Raw genomic sequence first — 19833 nt, forward strand, 5'->3', positions numbered from 1 at the left:
TTCTACTCCCGTACAGATTTACACCCTCAGAAACCCTGTACAGGGTCGCTATGGGTCAGAACCGACTCGACGGCACTTAACAACAACAAGGATTACTGGGAGGATAAAATTAGACAATATATGTCTGTTCTGCTGAGAACATGTAAACAATTCAATGATGGTTATTTCATCTGAAACATCTAGATCACATGCAATCGTCAACAGTCTAGACCTATAATGACCATCAGGGCTCTGGACTGCCCCTTGCCCAGGCCCTTAGTTTTAGAAGGGTAATTAAAGGTTCTCAAAAAAGTAAAAGGATATACTATGTTCACTGGAGCCTTATTCACAATAGCAAAAAAGATGGAAACAACCTAAACACCTATCAACAAATGGATACATTGTGGTTGGCACTGTAGGATAAACACTGGACTGCTGACCTCAAGGTTGGCAGCCCAAACCCACCATCTACTCCTCAGAAACTGTATACAGGTTGCTATGAGTCGGAACCAACTCAATGACACTTAACAACAACAAGATTTGTATGCCATGTTGAGATTTCAATCTTTTTTCTTCTTCTCTTTTTTTTTTTTTTTGCTACCAGAGTCATGGTCCTAAAACATAAAATCTGATTGTGTCATTCTGCAATTTAAAATCTTTGTTGTTTTCCCATAACCTACAAGACAGACTCCAAATTTTTTTACTAATGGTAAAAGACCCACTGATAATCGGATTCCAAACCATCTTTCTAACTTCTCTCTGCTACCTACACATACTCAGCAACATAAGGCTTAATCTTCTCTATTTTCTTGGAGTCCTGGTATAGCACTGTAGGATAATGCACTGGACCTTAAGGTCAGTTGGAAGCACATGGTCAACAGTTCAAACCCACCAGCTGCTCTTGGAAACCCTATACAGGATCACTATGAGTTGGAACCAACTCGACGGTACTAGCAACTGTTATTCTCTGTTTATAACGTAGTTTCTACGGAGCTCTGGTAGCATAGTGGTTATGAGTCAGACTGCTGAACTCAAGGTCAACAGTTCAAAACTACCAACCATTCCCTTGTAAAATATTTCCAGCCTTGGAAACCCTATGCAGGGTAACTATGAGTCAGAACCGACTCCACGGCACACCACCACCTCTTCTTTGGAAGCTCCCAGAGAAAAAGGAAACATCCATTTTACTTTACTATTTTATTCTTGGCTCATATATACTTGGCACTCAATCCAAATATTATTATACGAGTCTCCAAAATCACATAGGAAGTTAAGGCATCAAAATATTAAAATAGTCATTAATGAATTTATCATTTATATAGCTTACATTAAAATATCCTTTCCAGATTAACCTAAAATACACCTCACCCACTGCATCAGTGTTTTTGTAACGTTGATAATCACTGCACAGTGGTTTCAAAATTGGCTACACATTGGAGTCACATGGAGAATTTTTTCAAAAGATTGCTTTAACTGGTTGGCGTGCAGTCTAGGCATAGGAATATATTTAACAATTGCCAGATAATGGCTTTTTCAGTCATGGCTGAGAACTACAATCTAGCTGATCCCTGAATCTTGCATTGTTGAATATTGAAACCAACATTCAAACTAAAATTAAATGTAAAGTGATTGCAAAGTGAAATTACAAATCTTGCAGAAGATGCAGAATTTCATGAAAAAAAAAAAAAAAACAAAACACCAGAACGTTGAACAACAATTGAAATCCTGGACAAAGTAGGATTTTGCAGAATTAGACTAGATGAAAATTGAAGAAACAAAGATTGTCAGGAATGATAGGTAATACAGTGATGACTCAAAACAGATGGATTTAAATATAAAAGGATTCCGCTAGGTTCTTAGGAAAGTACACTGGCAGCAAAATGGTCTAAATTAATTGCCCTGTTGTGGCACTGTAGGATAAGCACTGGACTATTAACCAAAAGGTGGTGGTTCAAATCCACCAGCATCTCCTTGGAAACAGGGTCACTATGATGCAGAACTGACTTGATAGCACTAAACAACCTCAACATCATAACATCTGACCTGAACACATCACTCCTAAACAACCTCCAGGCACTTGTTCCATTCTTGACGGTGCTATAGCATAAGATTCAGTTGTCTCTTGTACAGATCTCTCTGAGCACCGCTTCTCAGCCTTATGTGCACATTCTGCAAAAACCCTGTCTAAGCCACTTCCAAAATGTTGAAATTTTAAGACTTTGTTAATTAGATGTAATAAATTGCATTTAAAGGGGAAAAAAAGCCCTACAAGTAATTCATTTTTCTAGGAATTAATTCAGAGTCAGAATAACAAACTAACTGATGTTTATTTTCATTAATTTTAGTCAAAATAAAATCACTTTTCCATTGTTTACCATGGAATTTTTAGCCCCACCCATTTGGTATTTTCTCTGTATCTTAATATACTTGCCTTGTGTAAGTTTGCCCAAAATAGCCAGTTTTACTTTTTTCTTTCATATCCTTATACTATTTATGTCCCTTTCTTACCTCATTACATTGCCTCCAATACAATAGTAACCAGAATGAATGAGTGTAGACATTATCTTGTTGTTCAAAGTAGGGGAAAAAATATTCCATCCCATTAAATATGATGTTGTTACAGATTTTCCTTGATGCCCATTTTCAGATTACTTTATATTCCTGGTTTGCTGAGGGTTTTTAATTATGAATTTTGTTGCTGTTGTTAAGTGCTGCCAAGTCCATACTAATTTATAGAGAGTCTGTATAGGGTTTTCAAGGAGGGCTGAAAGGTTTGAACTGCCAAGCTTGTGGTTAGAAGTTCAGTGTTTATCCTACAGCATCATCACACCAGGACTCCTTAATTATGAATTGTTGTTGTTGTTGTTGTTGTTAAGTGCCATCCAGTCAGTTTTGACTCATAGCGACTCTGTATAGGGTTTCCCAGGAGCGGCTTGTAAGTTTGAACCACTGACCTTGTGGATCAAATTGACCTTGCGGTTCAATGCACTACATCAGGATTCCTAATTATGAATAGTTGTTATGAAATAGTTTCTCTAAGTCTATAGATCATATGGTATTGCTCATTTACTCTGTCAACTTTAAGTTTCTATCCAACTGAAACATACAATATTTGACTTTTATTTTAATACGGCAATCTTCTGACTAATACTTCCTGGCATTTGTTTTCACAGAAATGTTCCTACACCTACCTCCATATGTGTATCCACACACCGTACACATTGCCTTCCACTTTTTCTTTTCTTCAAAAAAGCAAATTTTATGAACAACACAAGGTGTCTATCCTCAGCTAATGGCACTTGGGTGGCCACCCAATTAGGGTTTGTATCCTCGGCTTTATCACATGATTTTCTTTGAGCTACAGTTCATTTGCTCCAAATCATGGTATTTCATCCTCTTTTTTAAGCTAACACCTGTTTCTCCTTATTTGGGGCCCCTTAAGAAATCAGGTAAGGACTTGATCCATTAAACGTTATCCAATAAGCCTCACATTGAACTAGGTTAAGAAATGTGTCTCTACTAATTATATATATGCATGTCATCATCTCAGTTCCAATTGCTGAAAATTGTTAACTACTTTGCATCTTTAAGGAGCTCTGGTGGGTCTGCAGGATAAGCATTGGACTGCTAAACTCAAGGTCAGCAGTTCAAACCCACCAGATGCTCTCCTGAAAATAGATGAGGCTTTCTGCTTTCACAAAGATTTACAGCCTCAGAAGCTCTATACAGGGTCTGTATGAGTCAGAACCAACTCAATGGCACTTTATAATGACAGAAAATATTTACAGGGTGGTTGTGAGTTGGAATGGATTTGATGACAGTGGGGGTTTTGGGTTGCATCTTTAGATTTTCAGCCTAGAAAACATAGAGGTCACTCATCTTGCTCATTCTGTTCCTCTGAAGAATCTAATTATGCCCTCCTTTTGGGGGGTTGTAGGGGAGGTCAACATTAGTTACTCTTCCCTAGAAAGCTACTGCTAGGAAATTCTAAAAAAAAAAAAAAGGTTTAGGACTAGCTCCTTTCTGATTTCTGTCCCAGTTTTTCCATGAGTACTGTTTTAACTCGCTGAGTTACATGAGATATGTTGTTGCTGTTGTGAAGTGCCAACGAGTCGGTTCTGACCCATAGCGACCCTGTATAGGGTTTCCAAGGAGCAGCTGGTGAACTTGAACTGCCGACCTTGCAGTTCAAATGGCTTTGCAGTCTGGCGCATTAACCCACAGCGCCACACCAGGACTCCAGATAATACATGAAAACTCTCATTAAACTTTTTTTAAAAATTACTGAAAAATTACATAGAATTATTCTGGCAAAAGCACCTTTGTTAATTACAAACAAGACACTACAAATTCACACCTTTTAACTGAACTTAAAATCAAGAAGCATAATGAAGGAAAAGTAGCAAATGTTCCATGGCTATACAGTCAGAAACACAAAGAGGCCTAACTACTTCTCTCCTCATCAGTCTTCACAAGCATCAAGTTGTGAAGCCTCTTGATTTAATAGAATATCCAAACCAACCCACGCACTTCATTTTTATTGACTTTTCTCTTTCCTTCAAACCCCCATTTTCCTCTTTCTCATATACTGTATTCCTTTCTCTGATCAAACCAACAAACATTTACTGAATGCCTATACCAGAGAACAAAATAAAGCTAGCCCAGACATTTAACAAAATTAGCATTTTAACAAACTTAACATTTTAACTCACATATGAAGGGGATTCAAAAAGTTCATGGAAAAATAAAATTAAAATATAACGGAATTTTTCCATGAACGTTTTGAAGCCCCCTCATAGACATATCATTTCAAATGTCAATCAATAATTGCTGTGAGATCCATTCCATCAATTGAATTTGCAGGTAAGTCAGAGCAGATGCATATGGTTCTTATTTAGCCTTACTTTGTTGTTGTTGTTGTGAAGTGCCATCGAGTCGGTTCCAACCCATAGCGACCCTGTATAGGGTTTCTAAGGAGAAGCTGGTGAGCTTGAACCACCGACCTTGCAGTTCAAACGGCTTTGCAGTCTGGCGCATTAACGCACAGCACCACACCAGGACTCCAGGCCTTACGTTAGTGCAGGAAAAATTGCTCTGGCGGTGCAGTGGATTAAGTACTAGGCTTCTAAGCACAAGAGTAGCAGTTCAAACCCACCAGCAGTTATCATGGAAAAAGATGAGGCTGTTTGTTCTCATAGAGATTTAGTCTCGAAGACCCTGTGGAGTTCTACTCTGTTCCAAAGGATCACTATGAGATGGAATTGACTCAATGACAGTGGATTTTTTGTTGTTGTTATTCGTTTTTCAGTGAATTAAAAGCTTCATGTGCAACAAGAGAAGTGAAAAAGAATTTGTGGAGAGTAGGGGCTGGTCCAATTGTTTCAAACTGAGGGCAAATTTACCTAACATTAAAGGGCCAGTAGGAGTTGTCTGTAAATGGGACATTTTAAACCTGGGGGCTGCCTCTAACTAGAAAAGGTGGGATGTAACGATTTTACATGCAACAAGATTTGGAAGGGCTAAGGAAAACTTCTCTGAAGATATGACATTTAAACTGGGACATGAAGGATGAGTAGGAATTAATATGATGAAGAACAGGGAGGAGGGCGTGCCAGTTAAGATGACACCATATGTGACTACCTTGGAGCAAGAAAAAACTTGGAGTATCCAAGACACTGAGACAAAACCAGTGTAATAACTGGATTAGAAAGAATCATGGGCGAAAAGGCAAGAGTTGCGGCTGTTGGTACAGGGCTCAGCCTATGCAGAACCAGGGTTTTTCAAATATGTTAAGAGTTTTGTTCTAATTAAAGTATAATAGGAAGCCATGAAAAGGTGTTTTCTTGAATCCCAAAAAATAGTCAGATTTTCCTACTATACAAAGAAAACCATTGGAATGATAAACACCAAATTATAAGAGTGGTTACCTCTGAAGGAAGACAGGAAGATAAAAATCAGCAAAGGCTCACAGGGCTTCCATCATACAGGCAATGTCTTATTTCTTAGAAATTAATAGGTATTTATTATGATATGATAAGGAGCTCTGGTAGCATAGTGGTTACAAATCAGGCTGCGAACTTTAAGGTCAGCAGTTCAAAACTACCAGCCGCTCAAAGGGAGAAAGATGAGGCTTTCTGCTCCCGTAAAGATTTACAGCCTCAGAAACCCTCTACAGGGTTGCTATGGGTCAGAACCGACTCGATGGCACTTAACAATAACAACAACATTATGATATGATTTAAGTGTGTATGTATATATATATGTTGCTGTTTGTTAGGTGCTGTCGAGTTGGTATCCATCCATAGCGACCGACCCTATATACAACAGAACAAAACACTGCTCAGACCTGCACCAAGCTCACATCATTTGAGCTCATCACAGCTGCCACTGTGCCAGTCCATCTCATTAAGGGTCTTTCTATTTGTCTCTGGCTCTCCATTTTACCAAACATGGTATCTTCTCCAGGGACAGTATGTCTGAAACATATATGACTGACATTTTCATAATAAATCTATTTTAAAGATTAATGAATGCCAATAATTTACTGTTTCATTCTTCCCCCACCCCAACTATTTCCCAATGTCATATGATATCATCTTAATTTTGAGAAAGTATCAAGGACAAGGAATTCAGGGATGTTCCCTAATATATACTTTGTTTCCTGGGCCTTTGTTTTCTAGACTTTTAGCCTCAGATGTTAGGGACTTTTTAATTAGCTTATCTTTTGTTTTAGCATACACTATAATCCTCGAAGCTTTCCAACAACCACAGAGTTAATATGAGGATTAAATGAGATAAAGCACTTAACACAGCATTTAGCACACAAGAGAGCTCAGTGAATGTTAACTATGTATGATTTTACATACTACAGTTTACTATTTCCAATTCTAAATATGGATCAGACTGTTAGAACTAATAAATGAAATTGAGTTCATAAGGTCAAATGGTACTCTGATCTCTTCCAAGCATATACACAATTCATATTCACAAATACACATATGCAGAAGACAGATATTTCTACTCTTCCATTTTTAGTCTGAAAAAGACACCGTTTGACCTCATTTAAACATTAAACAACAGAATGTTAGTTCAAACCTCTTTACTGTCACTATTGAAATAACTTTTTAAAATATAAAGTGGACAACTGCAATTTGAGGTGAGCTTAATAAGTCTACCAACTTCTAAGTACAACAATGCTAAATTAAAATGATTTATGATTATATAAAGTTGCAATAGTCAGTATAGCTCACATTATGTTTAAAAGGCTTATTTTCGTAATAGCAAAAACTATGCAAAACTTTAATCTTATAAAATTGAATATTGACATCAAAATTTCTTCTACAACAGGAATAGAAGTCTTTCATGGAAAAGTATTATTAAAATCATATCTCTTCGCTTAATTTTCTTTGTACAAATACCACAGATCCTCTCATTTCTTCTTCCTTCCAATTCACAAATACAGTAAAAGCTGTCTTTAGAAAGGTCCTTAAATTAAACATCGTGATGAAATTAGTACTGGGACCCTGAAAACATTGGGATCTATGACAGTTTTTGTTACACAGAAGTATCAAAATGATCTCACTGAATGCTTATGTAAAGGATATACTTTAAATTATGTTTAAATGCCTAAGAACCCAGAACTTGTTTTTGTGAAAACAACAGCTTGTCACTCATGATTCTTCAGTTTCTATTACTTGTGGTTTGGACTTAGGTTGTTTTAGTAATCATTCCTCCATGCCTATTTCCTTGTTCCAAATCACAAATCTAATCATGCATTTTTCATAAATATTCAAAATTAAATAGATTTATCTGCTTACGTAGTAAACACGTTTCAGTTAACATCTACCGATAGCCCATGTCGGAATCTCATTAACAAACACAATTTGGAACTTTTTAGACCTGTGCCAGCAGCTTGTAAATATATTTTAGAGTTAATTGTTCAAATATTTCAACATTATTCTCATTTCAAAAAGTGGATATACAAGAATAATTCCAAGTTCTGTTTTACTTACCAAGCTCTGCCATTCCACCCCACTGCCTGAACAATATTATCAGCTCTTCGGATACTCATTCTTGCTAAGCAAAAGGATATTTCTTCTCCAGCTGGATTAATAATCAACTTTCTAGATAGTTCATTTGTAATTCTCTTCTGGTTAACCCTTAGCATTACAGCAGCCTTCCTAACTCATGCTAATCAATTTGTGAAGAGGGAAGGAAGTTGGGAAATTCAATCATGCAGATAACAAATGAAAAGTAAAAATGAGGGACAGGTTTGATGAGGCAAAAAGAAGAATCAATCAGTCTTAACATTTAACACTAAAAGTGGAGATCTTTAAATAAGATATTACAAAAGCACTCAAGTCATAAGTATAAGCCTAAAGAAACAATATGCATGAAAAGGAAAACCTAATAGGTTTTACAACACATCTGCCCAGTGCATGCCAGCCCATATTTCTTGCTTTCTTACACGCAATAAATACAACGCAGTTCCAGACATAAGACGATATTTTTCTCTTAGTGGCATTTTTTCTCTTAGAGGCATTTCAACCTCTAAATGCCTCCGCTCTCAACAGTTACAGACAATTGGTCCCTTATCCTACAATAAATGCCATCCCAGGCTTTATGGTAATTTTCTCCAAAAGTGATTTGGAAATACTTCCATCAGAATAATCTGGGGTGCTTCTTTAAAATACAGACACCGAGCCCCACTTTCAACATTCCAAATACTCTAAAAGTCTGAGAGCTCTAAGACCATTTCTGAACCTCATGTGAGACTCCAACACATACTCTTGGGACTCACAATGAAATTAATTACTCTAGCTGTTAGTTTGAACCTTGACCTTTAGCCTTAATTCTAATACCTGGGATTCAATCTTGTTTTCCTATACCTGAGTACACCATTTATCTAAGACCGTGACCTTGATCATCTTTTACATAAAGAATACTATTTGCCCCACATTTTTCTTGCTTGGTCTGTTTTATGAAACACTTTTATCTTCTGCTTTATGGCTCTCTTGTCTAATGGACTGCACATGCCTGCTGTCTTCACTCTCCTCCAAGGCTGTTCGCATCCCACCAGGCCCTTATCAATCTGCTCTTCAGTGAACTACAGTGAACAGCATTTGCTTAGTGATGCTCAGAGGTCTCAAATGAGCAACAAACTGAAAGGTCACAAGACAGACATGGCATCCAGTGGCTTAACACAGTTGCCACAAAAGCCTAAGTCACAATGAAGGAAAAGATAATGACTCTGAAAAAGAAGAGCCATGAACAACTAAAGAAAAATTATTGGAACTAGAATAGTAGGCAAGGTTTTATAAAAGTAAAAACTTAAAATTTCCAGTCAGACGATCTGGACTTCGTTATCACTTTCTAGACTTATGATCTAGGTTAATTCTCTTAACTTTTCAGTGCCTTGGTTCTTCATCTTTAAAATAGATATACTAACTGATCATTAAAAGGATCATGAATATTAAAGTTTTAAAACTATAAATACCAAAATTGGAAAAATAGCTACCATATAAAAGATTATAATCAACACTCATCTATAAGATATATTTGTTTCATATGTTTAAAAGAAAGTGATTAAGACATTAAAAGAAGTAAGCAGCAAGAGTTTGTGAGATATTTTTCATCAGAAATTTTCAAGTATAGCACCAACATCAGTTAGGTACAGAATAAAGTTAAATCATATCAAAATATGGATAAATGACCAGGTGAGTCTGTGTCTAACCCGAACCCAAACCTCCAGGGCCTTACCAGAAGGAACGTCAGATGAGGAAAGGGATCGTCCTGAATAAAACTGGTGACAATTCTCAACAAGACCATGCCCCTAATGCTAGAGTTCAGGCCTAGCTCAAGTGGCAAAAGCTTGGGGCAGTTATTGCAAAACATTCATTCATGCTTTATCCAACATTAGCCTAAGATTTAGACAAGTACTATGACTTGATTTATCTAAGCTGTTGTCAGGTGCCATCGAGTCGGAACCGACTCATAGCGACCCCATGCACAGCAGAACGAAACAATGTCCGATCCTGGGCCAACCTCACTACTGCTGCCACACTTGAGTCCATCAATGATGCCACCTGACCAATCCATCTCGTTAGGGGTCTTCCTCTTTTTCTCTGACCCTCCACCTTACCCAGCATGACATCCTTCTCCAGCAACTGTTTCCTCCGGACAATATGTCCAAAGTAGGAGAGACGAAGCTTAGCCATCCTGGCCTCCAAGGAGCACTCTGGCTGCACTTCTTCCAAAACAGATCTATTGGTTCTTTTAGCAGTCCATGGCACTTAGATTTATCTAAGTAACGTATACGTATTACAATTCAAGGGACAGAAGTTGTCAGCCAGTAATCTTCCTTTTAAATTTTCTTTGAGTTTGGGGAACAAAAAGAAGTCTGAAGGGGCCAGATCAGGGCTGTAGGATAGATGGGTTAATGTTTCCCAACAAAATTCTCATAGCACAGCCCTGGCTACCCTCAAAAAAATGACCACGTACATTGTTGTAATGAGGGGGAAAAAAATCCTCAGCACAATTTTTCAGGTCTTTTTCTCACCAATGCAATTTTTCATATTCTTAAAATTACTTCATATTAAGCCCCATGATTGTCCTATGTCCTTTGTGAAAATCTGTCAAGATGACCTGGTGGGACTCTCAAGAAACAGACACCTTCTAAGCTGAACTTTCTTTCTGCCTTGAATTTAACTGGCCCCGCTGATCCCCTAAGAAGCCACTATTTTGATTGAACCTTGTTCTCTGGATTGGATAGTCGAATCCAAGATTCATCTACAGTTGTGATTCATTCCATAAAATTGTCATTAGCTTCAATCTTGCTTAAAAGACCAATGGAAAGATCAGCTCGTTGAACCAGCTGGGCTTCATTTAATGCTTTTGGCATCCATCCTTTTATGTTAAGGCACTCCAACTAGACCAAGACAAGAGCACCACTGACAGAATTTGTCTGCAGCCATCCACCGGTGGTAGAAACATGTTTAAACATGTTTTGTATGGACTAAACCCATGCATGTATGAATAGGAACCCAAGAACCAATACTTTTTAAACTACCCTCATTGTTGAGAGAGGTGTGGGGTTCAATGGGGGCTATATAGTCAAAGAGAGCTTTATCATTCATAAAAAATTACTACTTTAACATTAGATATAAGGAGCTCTGGTAGTGTAGTGGTTACGAATCAGGCTGCTAACCTCACAGTCAGCAGTTAGAAACTCCCAGAAAGACGAGGCTTTCTGCTCCCATAAAATTTACAGCCTTGGAAACTCTGTACAGGGTTGCTGAGTTGGAACTGACTCCACGGCACATAACAACAACAACATAAGGAAGACCGTAGAAGAATTGATGATTTTGAGTTTTGATGTTGGAGGAGAAAATTGAAAGTGCCATGGGCTGTCAAAAGAACCATCAGATCTGTGTTTGAAGAAGTGTAGCCAGAGTGTTCCTTGGAGGCCAGGATGGCCAAACTTCGTTTCTCACACTTCAGACATATTGTCAGGAGGGACCAGTCACTGGAGAAGGATATCATGTTTGGTAAGGTGGAGGGTCAGAGAAAAAGACGAAGACCCCCAGCGAGATGGATTGGCCAAGTGGCAGCATTAGTGGGCTCAAGCGTGGCAACAATAGTGTGGTTGGCCCAGGATCGGGCAGTGTTTCGTTCTGCTGTGCATAAGGTCACTATGAGTCAGTGCCAACTCGATGGCACCTAACAACAACAACATATGGTAACATCACTGGTATTACAATAGTGAAATATTAGAAATCAAGACTTAAATGGTAAGATAAATTGTGGAGCATCCATGTGATAGAGTGATTAAAAATCATGTATTCATGACTATTAGCATGGGAAAATCCAATATGAGGACATTCTTAAGCCAAAAAGTATTCCCACAGTATGGTCCCAGTTTTGCAATATACTCGTATTTTTTCTTTCATTTACTAAACAAGTATTTTTGATGTGTCAGACACTGTTCTGGGCACTGGAGAGAAAACAGTAAACAAGCTAGACATGTCCCTTCTTCTTATATGTTGTTGTTGTTAAATGCTGTCGAGTCGATTCCGACCCCTAGTGACCTTATACAGGGTTTCCAAGAAGCAGCTGGTGAGCTTGAACTGCCGACCTTTCAGTTCAAACTGACCTTGTGGTCCAGCGCATTAACCCACAGTGCCACACCAGGACTCCATGTGGATAAAAGATTTAAATGGAACATCCCAAAATGTTAGGTGGAACTGATTTGCTCATTATGAAATAAGGTAAAGTTATATATTTTTTTCTTATGTTTAAATGTAGTCTAAAATCATGAAATTTCTGAATGATTCAAAAAATCGGCCATGGCATTTATATTGATCCAAGTATTATGATTCATATTTACCTTGAGAGTCAGAATCGACTTGGTGGCAACTGTCAATGATCATATGTGTACACTGTATCTCAATCCTCTGTCCATTCTAGTGTTCCACGACCTCTAATAAATTAAGCTAGCATCAGGTTCCTGTCTATAGATACAAAATCTCAGAAATGAAAGCGCTAACTAACTTGCCACATTGGAAACATTGGCACTTAACAACCTGTATAGGGTTTCCCAGACTTTTAAATCTTTGTGGGAGCAGAAAGCCTCATCTTTCTCCTGTGGAGCAGCTGGCAAGCTCAAACCATGGGCTTTGTGGTTAGCAGTCTGGTGTTTATCATATGGAGCCACCATGCTCCCACATTGGAAATAAGAAAACTTTGAAGCCTAAATTATAATAATGTACTTTATATAGTATCTGTATCATAGTTTGCTGATTTTTAACACCATGGTGGTAACTTAGACTATAAGTCTCCCCCATTATGTTGTTTTTTTTTGTGGGGTTTTGTTTTGTTTTGTTGACAGATATTTTTATTTAAAGGGACACTTTCATGTTTGTGAAAAATCTGATCTGAATCTCAGCACTAAACACCCCACCCTCTACCTACCCCTGCCCATCCCCCACCAGATATTAGCTTTCTCCCTTTTCCCCTCAACTAGAAAACAAGCTAGACAGGTCTCTATAAAACCCTGGATAACGTCCCTCCACCCACCCCACCCCCGACCTTTGGGTTTGTTTTTATATTTAAGCAGTATAGCAAATAGCATCCAAAAGATATATCTACCTTTAACTAGCTGAGTTACCTTGGCCAAGTCATTCCTTTCAATTTTCCAATCTCACTTTATTTTTTAAAATAAACTGGACTCCTGGTATTGTTAAGTTCCATCAAGTCGGTTCTGACTCATACTAGAGGGTTTCTGAGGAGCAGCCGGTGGGTTTGAACTGCCAACCTGCCAACCATGTGGTCAGCAGTCCAGTGCTGATCCTACAGCACCACACCATTTTTTAAAATGAAGGAACTGGACTAGATGATCTCAAAAGTTCTTAAGCTCTAATGTTTCATGATACTGTCATTTCAAGTCTACTGTGTATCTACGGACTACTGGCAGTAACACTGTAGGTTAATGAGCTGGACTGTAAAGTAGGTTTGAACCACAAAGTCAGTGGTTCAAGCTCACCAGCTGCTCCTTGGAAACTCTCTCTACAGAGTTGGTACGAGTCAGAACTGACTCGACAGCACTTAACAGCATGTATCTACAAGGACTCCTGGTGTGACCGTGTAGGATCAGCACTGGACTGCGAACCACAATGCTGGCAGTCCAAATCCACCAGCTGCTCCTGGGAAACCCTATACAGGGCTGCTTTGAGTCAAAACTGACTCAACAGCACTTAACAACAGCAATAACATATCTACAAGGAGCCCTAGCAGCATAGTGTGTTATGTATTGGGCTATTAACCACAGGGTTGTTGTTGTTAAGTGTCATTGAGTTGATTCCAACCCATAGCTACCCTGTATAGGGTTTCCGATGAGTGGCTGGAGAGCTTGAACCACCAACTTTGTGGATCAAACCTCCTTTGCAATCCAGTGCATTAACCCACAGTGCCACACCAAGACCCCATGGTATTTAGAACCGCATGGTAGGCTGTTCTAATCTACCAGCCACTCCGTGGGAGAAAGATGAGGCTTTCTGCTCCCATAGAGATTTAGAGCCTTGGAAACCCTACACAGGGTTGTTATGACTCACAAGCGACTCAGTGACAAACAACAAGAACAAGGTATCTACAATCAATTAAAGAAACACAATTTTTCCAAAGAAGAAAGGCTACAATAATAAGGAAAGATAGCTAGAAAAATTAAGAAAAAAAAGACCTAGAATTAGGAGAATTTGAAGATCTCCCCAAACTCCTGAACCAAGTCCAGCTTCAGTCACACAAGGGTTGCTTTGGGACAATATAGGGGGAAATATGAAGGTTGTTCGATCATCAAATAAAACATGTTTTCTAGGTTTACAAAAGAGGAAAACGTCCCTACAATCTCTCTGGCTTTTAAAACACACACAACCAATCACGACCACCATGAGTTTTAATACTGATATGGGAAAAAGACAAGAAGTCATTCATTTTGCTGAAATAAAAATATTTTAAGCCCAGGTGGCATGATTTGATTTTGAGGGTTTCTAAGAAATAGCACTGTATTCAATCGTCTTCTACTACCTTTTCTGTGACACAAAACCTCAAAAGCTCTTAAAAGTGTAGCATTTTCCTATGTGCTGGGATAAAACAAATTGTTGCCACTGCAGCAACATCTAAATAGTTTCCTGTCAACTTTCTATGATGGAAGTCAGACAATTTATGATGAAATCCTGTAGAGTGATGAAACAAATTTCTTTCATATTTATCATTCATTTTATTCAGTGTGCATTTGAAGGAAAACCTTTTAAGAACACCAATAATGTGAGAAAGCTACAACAACTAAATTTATTGTTAAGTATCACATCACTGGTCCTCCTGGGAGTTCAGGAAGAAAGCTTAAATCATATTTCCTAACACATTGGAGAGCTTCCCAGAGATGCGATGGCCCACAGAGGCAAACTGTCCAAGGCACACTGGAATCTCAGAGATGGTGACAAAGAAATATCATTTTGTTTAATAAAAGCAATTTGGTAGTATCCTGTTTTATTTATTTATTTCTTAACAAAGTACAAACTCTCTCCTACCCCATTTTTCCCCTTTCCTTTCCCCTCCCCCTCTTGCTTCACCTGACTAAACTGTAGGTATTTGTTCCATCAGCTGACTTAGGGCTGGCTAGAAATATTAGAAAAAAAACAATCTACCATTGTTACACCAGACAACGACCTTTCGTGTCCTTGAAACTCACCATGACCTTTCATCTTTCCTATCCCCAATGGTCTCTCCTAACAACTAAAACTACACTCAGTTGGGCTGAATTCCAGATTGTCATAAAAAGAACCCTGTCCTTTCAAAACAAAACCAATTTTTACACCAAGGTGGGGGAAAAACACAAGTCCATTGTTCCCTCACAGATGGAAGTTGGAGTTACTAAGGCAACTGCTCTAATCCTCCTTTTTACCACCTTTTTCACATCACTGGCCTATCAAGTATGCTACCTTTTAACTCATAAGCTCAAAAGCTGGTAGTCTAACTGGCTGCCCTAATTAGCTACGATTTTCACACTACAGACAACATGATGAGCTAATCGAAATTTGCAAAATAATGACGTACCTCCAGCAAATATTCCTCCTCCTGAGGCCCAGTCTTAGAATAACAATAATGAGACCATTATTAGAGAAGGGCATTAAAATGCTGCACTGCTGCTAAACAGAGAACTTAATTGTTCTGGTCTTGTCCATTGAATCAACAACCTATTGTTGTGGACTTGAAAAATAAAGGACTGGAGAATGGGAGCCCTGATGATTGGTCTGTGCGGCCATACCGGCTCTCTGTAGAATTGTTTTCTTTTGAAACTCTTGATGGACTAGTAGTTTTGTTTAAAAGTAACATAAAAGGCGATTGTCTGGATAAAAAAAAAAAAAGTCCTATTTATTGAAATCCTTAGAAGCAGTTGCATGGATTTGTTCATGACCCCTGAGATAAAAACAGAGTGACCATAATAACACCATTTGTAGAGAGCTCTGCTACCCCAGCTTACAGTAACATAAGATAAGAGACAGTCTTTTCTAGCTACTGTAGGAAGGAAGGAAGTACTTCTAAGCAGAAAGCAAGAATGATAAAAGGTCAAATACTGGATAAAGCTCATTAATCTCTGAAAGGAAGACTTTTAAAAATAATGCTAATTTAAGAATTGGACACAATGGCTACAGATTCAAGCACATGTAAAAAGGCACAAGGCTTTTTTTTTTTTTTTCCTTTTTCTTTTTCTTTTTCACTTTTGAGTTTCTTTCCTTTGGTTAAAAGAGGATTCAAATAAAATGATTATTAAATAACTGAAGAATGATGTCTCAGGACAACCTGAAGAACAAGAAACTCAAAGGTTTCCTGATAATTATTCTTATGACCATCCCCAGTCTATAGTGAGAATAATAAAATACTGAAGTTAAAGGTTAACTAGTGAAGGATTCTGAGCAGTAGAAAAGGCACTGTTTACACACTCTAAAAGTGTCTTCTGTGTGGAGTCACCGTACATGTTTCTGTAAAGTCAGGGTAGGATTTTAGTACTGAATTGTGGAGGGTGTGCGTGTGTTGTGGTTTCTCTTTTTGTTAACAGGTACTTGGGGTGGTGATATGTTTGTTTTTAACCAAGTGAAATCTGTATTATATAAAAATGTATTAAATTGTAAATAAGACCTCTTGCTTCATTCAATCTGTGCTTTGCTTCATTTATCTTCATCTTGTTAGGCTAAATTAATTAACAATCTCACCGTTACACACTTTCTCTTTTCATCACATCAAATAATGGGCTGCCTACGGAAAAAGCCTTCACCATGGGAATTCTGCAACTTTTCTGCAAAGAAGACCCTCTGTGAATCATGGCGGTGATATGAAGTAGGTACATTCACTTTATAAGCATTTTTTAAATATACTTTTCATCGATAACAACCAATTGATGTTGTTGTTATTGAGTGCCATTGAGTCGGTTCCCATCCACAGTGACCCTGTAAAAAGTTTCCAAGGAGCAGCTGGTGAGCTTGAACCACCAACTTTGCAGTCCTAGCACATTAACCCACAGTGCCACACCAGGACTCCAATAGCAACCAATAAGGCTTCTAAATTCTTAACACCAGCAGAAAGCCATTTAAAAACATAAGTTTCGATATACTTTGAAAGGGGGGGGGGGGAATCAATCGTATGGTCACAACCAGGTTCCCCATCAATTTCACTTAAAAGAAGAAGCACATGCATTTTTGGCATGTTTCCACAGATATTGCACCAAACATTGTACCAAAGGTTTACAGGACACATCCCAAGCTGTTCTGCTCCTTGCTTTGGAATGTCTGACATGTGATAAATTGGATGATTAGAAGTTCATTGGTAAATCCCATTATTTAAAATCTCTAAGAGTGAAATGTGTTAAACTCTTTTGTAAGTTTTCTTTTCAACCTGAAACACTGTGGCATCTGGAGCTATGTAAATGGACAAAACAGTAAAGCTTTTTTTAATCTTTTCCCTGATCAACCAGTGCTTCTTTCTCCGATCACAGTTTTGTGCGTGATATCTTTCAGCTAGCATTTCTTATTTAATTAAAACAGACACTGACAGAAGGACATGGATTAGGACTGTAATGATGCATTTACTTAGATTAATCGGAGGCTCCTTTTAGAGTAATGGCTTAAACAAAGAACAAAAGGAAATTGTTATGAAACAGCCTTTTATCCCAGGCAAAGGTCGCATTATGAGGTTTTTAATTTTGTCAGCTTCTGTTCTACTCTGCCTTGCTAGTGGAACATGAGAAGTGCTTTTCCCCCCAATAAAGCCAGTTATTATAAAAACAGCCATTAAAGCTGCAAATTAAAATGTCTGATTTTAAAACAGGTTACTTAGCTTTCAGAATCCTCTAATTAGCATGTTGTGCATTGTTGTGAGGAAAGGAACACTAAAATGCTAATGACCTACCGCCAGGTGACCACACTGCTGTGCAAAATAATAAGGACCTTTCTAAGTAATATGATGAACCAACCAAGCACAGGTCCACCACCCAACACCCCTTCTCAGAGCTCAGCACCAGATGAATGGAGGGCCCTAACTGTTTAGATGTGTTCAGTAATGCCCTGCCTCTGTCCAGAGAACTCTCAGTCGGCTACTTTTTCTACATTCACTACAAAGCAGATTTTTTTTTTCTACCAAAAAAGAACAGTGAATTAAATAGCAATACTATATAGACACAGCCTGAAATGAGAAAAGACAACAGACATTTGATTTCAAAATGCAAATAAAGAATTAAAGACCCACAACTCTAACCAAAGTACTGCTTTGCTTCTTTGGGGCCAAGCACCCCTCCCCCTTCTGCTTTTTAACAGGGCTGTGAGTTGGGCTTGCAGAGTGTAAATGGAGTTCAGATTTGAAAGCTCAGTATTGGTTTATAATATTCATTTTTATATTGATTTTAAAAGGTTCAAGAGTAAATCCAGTTCCCCTTTTCTGAACCTCACCCCCACCCCCATTTTACTGATTCCACTCACCATTACCTACTCCTTGTGATAATTCGCTCTTGACAAAGAATATAGGGGCATTTTGTTTCCTAACATAGGAATTTAACTCAATTACTTGCATTACTTACGTTTTATGCCTTATCTTTCATTCTGGACTAAATGATTCTGTGCTCTGTAAACCTAGCATGCATTAGGCTGCACATGTGGACTGGGAGGGGAGTATCTCCAGATTTCCTCAAAGCAACCTAGGGAGAAAACCCATTCCAATTTAAATCAAGTCTCACACAAGTGTCACTGAGTGGCTTGCTCTAGGAATCTCTTTAAACCAATGTGAAATATATATTAACATTGAAACAGCAGGAAACCATTCAGGGTCAGGAGTGACATTTGCCCAGTTGAGTCTTTGAAATAGGGATTCTCTAAGGTTGTATCAATCATTATAACTGCATGTTACAACACCCAAATTCAGTGGCTTTGGGGGGGAAAAAAAGCATAAGTTCACAAATTTGCAGGTGGGGCTAGGCATTTCTTCCGGCTTCGGCTGAGCCTGTTAACATATATTGTGACTGACTGGCTTTTGGCTGATCTAGGATGGCCTTAGATAGCCCTTGTGGTACAGAGGTTATAGCGATTGATGGCACTTCACAACAACAAAACAACCCGAGCAATTCAACTCTGTTCCATATGCCTTCTACTACAGCAGGCTAGCTCATACTTGGTCTTCTCATGGTGACAGAAATGGCCAAGAGTGTGGACAGAATTGCACAAGTATTTTATAAGACTCTTTTCCAGCCACCCTTCAGAAACACTATATAGGGTCCCTCTGAGTCGAAACCTAGCCAAAGATACTTAACACCAACCTGTCACATTTGTTAACATCTCATTATCCATCGAAAGTTAATTGACTGATCTCAGGGTCAAGAGATGAAAACTGTGCCCAGAGCTGGGGGTAATAAAAAGTTTCATGAAAAAGATACTGAGCTTAAGGAAGGATGAAGGAAGAACCGGGGCCTATAAAACAATCCTAGCTAGGAGTCTAAGTCATTTTTGATGATTTCCAATGGTTTCTCAGCAGAAGTTTCCATTTTGTTGTATTTAGATAAAAACCAAAAACTAAACCCACTGCCATTGAACTGCGCTTACCAAAATTTTTATTTTAAATGAGAAAAACTCTATTTTAAAAAAAGTGAACAATCTTATCACAACTTACATCCATTGATTTCCAGTAAAGATTGCAACTATAAAACTAATTCCATCGTGTTAAGATGCTTGACTGTTTTTTTGGATCTTGGTTTTCCTTGCATTATAATATAGAGTAGACACTGGAGGGGGAGAGAAAGGAATAGTCAGAAACATCACACTG

At 38.2% G+C, this 19833-nt stretch overlaps 1 protein-coding gene across 3 annotated transcripts in view; it reads right to left on the minus strand.

Moving 5' to 3' along the window:
* Positions 1–19833, minus strand: part of SOX6 (SRY (sex determining region Y)-box 6) — a 691777-nt gene that overhangs the window by 576024 nt on the left and 95920 nt on the right. Inside the window, exon 1 of one of the 3 annotated variants that reach the window (XM_006865784.1) lies at positions 15199–15266. The exons of 1 other annotated variant lie outside the window; for it this stretch is intronic. In XM_006865784.1, coding sequence (XP_006865846.1) covers positions 15199–15233 — 35 coding nt within the window. In that variant the 5' untranslated portion in view covers positions 15234–15266. Of the gene's footprint in view, positions 1–15059; positions 15267–19833 lie in introns of those variants that run through there. One more of the 3 variants, XM_006865786.1, reaches the window with a different exon arrangement.

This window comes from Chrysochloris asiatica, unplaced genomic scaffold (genome assembly GCF_000296735.1).
Source record: "Chrysochloris asiatica unplaced genomic scaffold, ChrAsi1.0 scaffold00083, whole genome shotgun sequence".
NCBI classification, from domain to species: Eukaryota; Metazoa; Chordata; class Mammalia; order Afrosoricida; family Chrysochloridae; genus Chrysochloris; species Chrysochloris asiatica.